Source organism: Oxyura jamaicensis, chromosome 18 (genome assembly GCF_011077185.1).
Source record: "Oxyura jamaicensis isolate SHBP4307 breed ruddy duck chromosome 18, BPBGC_Ojam_1.0, whole genome shotgun sequence".
In the NCBI taxonomy this organism is placed as follows: Eukaryota; Metazoa; Chordata; class Aves; order Anseriformes; family Anatidae; genus Oxyura; species Oxyura jamaicensis.
The window spans coordinates 6,008,155-6,014,154 of NC_048910.1; the positions used below are offsets into that span (position 1 = coordinate 6,008,155).

The 6,000-nt window shown below is 50.5% G+C and overlaps 1 protein-coding gene across 2 annotated transcripts; it reads right to left on the minus strand.

Moving 5' to 3' along the window:
- Positions 1–741: 741 nt before the first annotated feature.
- On the minus strand, positions 742–4,818 carry LOC118175909 (5-hydroxytryptamine receptor 3A-like). Of its 2 annotated transcripts, none has more exons than XM_035342561.1 (9): positions 4,427–4,818; positions 4,094–4,251; positions 3,559–3,603; positions 3,353–3,462; positions 2,583–2,749; positions 1,961–2,121; positions 1,604–1,814; positions 1,251–1,370; positions 742–1,099 (listed from the first exon to the last, which is right to left on the minus strand). In XM_035342561.1, the coding sequence occupies exons 1-9, from the start codon at positions 4,470–4,472 to the stop codon at positions 888–890; spliced, it is 1,230 nt and encodes a 409-aa protein (XP_035198452.1). In that variant the 5' UTR covers positions 4,473–4,818; the 3' UTR covers positions 742–887. The 2 variants fall into 2 exon arrangements, with proteins under 2 accessions (XP_035198452.1, XP_035198451.1); XM_035342560.1 differs by having other exon boundaries at positions 4,094–4,254.
- Positions 4,819–6,000: the final 1,182 nt, after the last annotated feature.

Below are 6,000 nucleotides of genomic sequence, written 5' to 3' on the forward strand. Positions count from 1 at the left end.
CCTGTGAACTTGATTCTTGTAGCGAGTACCAAGATCCCGGAACCTGACGATAAGTCCTGGTGCAGCACCTGTAACGCAAACAAGGCATCCGTTCCCCGCTGTAACCACGCGGTGCTGGGAATGTAGTTCAATATCGAGCTTCTGCCTGTTTGTAGCCTTTGTGGATGAGTTCTTGCTCAGAAGATGGACTCCAGCACCACGGAGGGATTTGTATTTAGCAGTGATCTGTGATGCAGTGGGAGGCACGCCTCGGTTTTACGGGCAGTGGTCTGGGGCTGTTTTCTAGTTGGGATGGTTTAGGTGCAGTCAACTGCAGTAGGAGTTGAAGGCTTGTAAATGAGAAGAGGTTCAGAAGTTTGATATTGAAAAACTTCCCAAGTATCACCCCGTTAATCCTGGTTATCCTACTGCTCTCTGTCTTGGATTTCAGAATGATGCAGACCTCAGTAATCACAAAAACAATACAACAAAGACTTTGTACTTGCATTGTTTGTTTAATTACCTAAGGTGGAGCTCTTAACCACCTTTTCTCAGAATGGAAACATCTCCATGACAAAAAAGGACATTAATTCCCTTTTCCTATCGTAAGGGGCGTGTGGTTGTGGTAAGAATTACCGGCAGATGGACGGAAGGTGCCCTGATTCCACTACTGTTTTGTACAGGTACTTTGCTAGCCCACAGAGCACTGCAAGAACACGTGTAGTTTTACTCAACTGGAATACAAAGCGGGCACCATGCAGATCTTATGCCCTGGTTTGGTTTTTAATTTAGGCAACTGAAACATTTGCAGCTCTATGAATCAAGCAGGGGAAAAAAAACAAGACAGTGGAGAGATTGGAAACAATAAAATTGAGAAAGACTGAATGAGCGTAACACGGAGCTGGCCCCTAGCTGCTCCATTTTATAGAAATAACAGCAAAAAAAAAGAGTGACAAGAATAAGTGACTGTAGAGAAGCACCTTCTCCAGAACTGGCAGAACTGGGTCCTGCTCCTGTGGTTTCCAGTGGGGCTTGGCTTGCTGCCCTTTTTCCTGGGTCTTCTTGGCAAGGGGTTTCATGGCCTGGTTGTTGGCGTCTGTTGCCAGCCTGGTGTGCACACCTGCAAAGAGCAGATGTCAGAGCAGGGCGGCTGTGAATGATGACCAAGGCTGATCTGTGGGGTGCTGGTTGCCCAGAGGAAACCCTCCCTCACTCGAACCTGCAGTAAAGTTCAGGGAGCCTGGCCTACTTGGCTCAGAATTTACCTTTACCTTGCTGGATGCTTCCGAGAGCCTTGTCGAAGCGTAGGGATTTGTGCTGCTGGTGCAGCAGGAAGAAGGTGTCTAACACGGCCATGATCATTAGCAGGAAGGTGCCCAAAAAGAACAGCACTGCAGAACAATAGGAAAACAAGGAGAGCGTTTGTTAATTGGCTCCATTTTCTGGAATCCGTAATCCTGCCTGTGTTCACACAGGTGAGGAAGGGGGAAATTGCTGTCTCCAACCTATGGTAAAATTTAGCTGTTACTGGTAACATTTATGGGTCCATAAATGCCCAGGGATCTTTCTCAGCATTGGCACCTGTGTACAAATCCGCCAGTCTTTATTCAGTAGAGGTGGATACCTATTATGGGTGGTTCGTTGGAGGAAGTAGGAAGCATGTTGTTGAGAATCACGGCTAACATGGAGCTGCCCAGGATGATGGAAATCTGGAAGCTGATTTTCTCCTCGAGAGAGCTGGGTCCAAACAGCACAGCCATATCGAGCAGGTACAGCGCGCACGTTGGCAGGATCAGGTTCAGAATATACAGAGTAGGTCGTCTCTCCATGGAAATCTGTTGAAGAAGGTGAAAGGAAAGTAGGTAGGAGATAATGTACCGTGTTCAGTGACTGCTCGTTCCCTGATGTGAGAAGCTATCTGGTTTCATTTTGTATTTTATTTTTTATACTGGTACAATATGATATGGATGGACTGCGGTACCTTGTAGATGATCACTGGATATTCATCATCATCCAGCCCTTCTCTGTATTCACTGATGCTCAGGTTGGTGAACTTCCACTCTCCATCGGTTATGAAGTAACTCTGGCTGTTTTTCATCATCTCAGCTGGTGTCCGCTTGACTTTCATGACAAGGTCTGTTACTGCTTGGGCGAGGGGGGGAGAAGGGGAAAAGCTGCGGAATTTAGTTTTCTGTAAAAGATTAGTTATTTCCTCTCCCTCTCCATCCCAGCTAAGGGTGCGTGCAGATGGGAAAGGCAATGGTTCTTGCACTGCTGTGGTTTCCTAGTCCACGAGGGAGAAATTTAAAAGGACTGCAGTGCAGAGTCTTGGCTGCACCTCTGCAAAAGTGGATCAGAGGGGAAATCTGGTGGGTCAGGACAGTTGTCCTTTGAAGCTGGCAGCGTGGAGGGTTTCATGGCACCTCTACTTACTTTTCAACCTTTCCAGGGATGAAGTCTGACTGCAATTTGGAGCCCTGAAATAGCACTCCCCTAGCAGTGTGCGGTGCTGCTAAGGGAACCCAGGGTCAGCCAGGGCCCACCTCATCTATTCTTTCTGCAAATTTAGCCCCATTGTGGTAAAACTTAGCTTGCCACTGTACCTGGGTAGAGAAATGAAGCTATGCTTATGTTGCACGTCTGGGTGTCGAAGGGGAACTTGAGGATCATCAGGCTGCACGTTAAGGTAACTTGGAAGGGCTGGCTTGTGTTGAAGGTGCCGTTGTGCGTGACAACCATGTACTCCAAGTCCGACTTCTGTTCGTTCACCCTGGAGGAAACACAGATGGGGAGTGCTGGAGCTCCAGGATGCTGCGATGCTCCTAAATCCCCCGAAAGCCTGGGCTGTAGGCATCCTTTTGGGCTGGCTCCGTGCAGTCACACAGCCATGGGATGTAGCAGTGTGCAGGAGAGCAGCAAGGAGAGGAAACCCGAGGCTTGTGCTTCCCACTCTTACCTGGGGAAAGGGCTCACTGGCTGGCTCTCTGCTCTGCTGCCTCCCCATCCTGTGTCCCTGCAGCCAAAGAGCTAGCAGCTGTGCACAACCCTCTATTAGATCCAAAGTGATCTACCTGGTATCTTATAAAAACCGCTAAGGGTAATTTCATTCCACTACATTGCTTGGCCCTGATGTTTCTTCAGGCTTAGCTACAGCCTAGATGGGGTGTTTCTGGAGATGCTACAACATTACCAAGCCACAAAGCGCTTTGTGTAAACTCTAATAAAACTTTAATAAAAGTTACGAGGTTCTTGGTTACACTTAGCTTACAGGAACAGCTTTTAACCAGGCGAGTTTATCCCTACAACGTTACCAACAGTTTGCATCCGCAGTATTTTTCTTGAGCCAGGGGATAAAAAGGAATGGAGGACCTACCGTTCTAAAATGAAGATGGGGGGCGACCAGTAGGAATCCATTGGCAGAACGATTTTGGAGATGTTACAGAAATCCTGCGGGTCCCAAGTCGCAAAGGCGTTCCTCCACTCCTGGGGGAAGAAGGTGCGGGAGAGAGATGAGCGCTGGGCTCAGCCCCAGCCGTTGTGCTGGGTGTCACGGGAGAGAAATGATCTGAAGGAACCTACCAAGGTCAACACGAAATAAAAAGTGACCGTCTGCAGCTTTTCAGCCTAGAGAAACAGAATGGGAGAGATTTAGCTGATTTTCTTAGCTACTTCCCGTGCAGGAGGTCTCCACTGTTGCTCCTGCAGCAGACAGCACAATAGTGGATACCCAGCTCAGGAGGAGAGGTGGAGGGTCTTGGTGCTACGACTGAAGAGTGGAAGCATCAGATCCCATGGTTAGAACAATGCAGATGTTGACGTTAACAGACCGGTGCTCTGCAATCCTGGCTGAATTGCTTAGTTAAGGCACTCCATGTGGTTCTTCCTAGAGCCTGGTCTAAAGCAGGGGCCTGCTTTCCTAGAAGAAGGTGGGCGACAGTCCTCCAGATCTTCCCCAAATGCTTTCAAACAGCAGGAAGCTGGAGAAGTGGAAGGGGTTGATTCTCATCCCCCTGGCCTTGCTGGCCCAGCCCTGCCTCGCAGAAAGCTCAAGGTTCGGTCTAGCAATTGCCCATTTCTGGGCTATAAAGACTTGAGATGAGATTTGCATCCTTACCACAGAGAGAATAGCTATCAGCATAAAATCCATGTTCACTTCCAGAGGCTCCTTCCAGTTCGTCTTTGGCAGTATGTGGGAGTGGAGCTTGCTGTGGGAGGTGATGTTCAGGTGCTCGATGACATCGTAGTACGTGCAGATGTACCTGGGGGCAGCCCCTGCTAGGAAAAAAATCCACTTGAATCAGAAAAGGATCAGGAAAGGTCTCAACCTGTGAATGGGAGGTGAACCAAAACAGAAAGGGTATGGAAAGCATCAGTAACACAGGCAAATCCCTTCTCCACCAGACCAGAACAGAGCTCCTCAAAGCTTTTCTAGTCCTCGTTAACTTACCTGTCCCAAGAGAAAGGGTGAGGATAGCTATAAAAGCTCGCTGCATCTTCTCCTGCTTCCAAATAAGGAGGCAAATGGTACCGTGTCCCCTACGGATGGCCCAAGACACGTCACTCGTGATGTGGGAGTTGATTTGGTATTTATTAATGAGGGATGGGTATGCTGTAAACAGGAGCCGGGCTCTATATTTGCATTGGAAGGGAGACGTTGCTAATGGATTTATGCACTCAGCGGGCTCTCGGGAGCGGTCTGTAGTTGTGGTGAGGGAATCAGAAGGTCATTAAAGAAAAAATCCAACAATTTGAGGGAGAGGGAAAGAAAGGGCTCATCTCCAGAGAGGAGGCTAGGAGCCAGAGCCACTCAAGAGCAAATCTTCTCTCATTTACAGGGCTTAGAGGCTGCTGCAACCCCACTGAAATGGAATAGGAATTAGTGCCTGTGTGCCGCCGGGGGGGGTGGAGGAGAGGCTGCTCCCCCCTCAGCCTGGTCCTGCTCCGTAGCAGCCCAGGGTGTGGGGCATTAGAGCGCGTCCCCAGTTCCTAAAGCACCAAGCCTTTCTTGCACCTGCTGATTTTCCATTTCCACCTCCTTGCTGTTTTCCTGTGCTCTTGAGGTGCTGCTCCAAGTCCTCAGAGTTAAGACAAAGGTCTCAGACTTTTTTTTTTTTTTTTTTTTTTTTTCCACATCATTTTTTTTCACATCATTTTTCTCCATCTGCCTTTCCTTCAGTCCTCCTCCTCTCTGCTGCTGACTATTTCTCCTGCTGTGATTCCAGTGATGCCTTCAGGTGCTCGAAGCAATGGTTCCCTTGCGGGGGAGCAGCCCCGGTGAATGTGTGCTTGGAAAATCCCATTCATCTGCGATGTCGGAGGTGGTGCCCGAGCCCTGTGGCCTCTGGTTGCGTGGGACAGGAGGAGGGAAGCATACGCACCACAGAACAGGGGTGGAATCAGAGAGAAGGGACACGGGGAGAGGAGCGACCTGTGTGGTGGGGCTCGGGGGGTGTTGGTGGTAGGAGCTAACGCTGGTGGGTGTCACGGGAGGGGAGACAACAGTGACCCCACAGAGCGGTGCTAGGACTTGTCCCCCAGAAGTCCCTTACATCCACCGGCAGCAGGTGGGATGTGAGTGGACTGGAGCTGTGAATCTGTCCTTCTGCTCCGACAGCTTTTGGTATCCCCTGTGTCTTGCTGCAGTAGGTTCCTCAGCTCTGCTGCACTCTCTGCGTGACACCCCCCTTGTGCAGGTCCCCTTGGTGGGTTTCAGCCCCCCCTGCGGTGTGAGATGGGGAACAGGCGTACCTCGTTTGCCTTCTGCAGGTTTTCCTGCTCTCATCCATCACCCCTCCTCGTGGGGCCCCCAGATCTTCCGCAGCTTCCAAGGCATGAAGGAGGGAAGGGTGGGTGGAAGGAAGGCAGGGCAGAGGGAAGGCAGGGCGGAATAAAGGAAGGCAGGAGGGGCAGGCAGGAGGCAGGAGGGGCGGGCAGGAGGGGCAGGCAGGAGGAGGCACGGGCAGGATGGGCAGGCAGGGGGCAGGCAGGAGGGGCAGGCAGGAGGCAGGAGGGGCAGGCAGG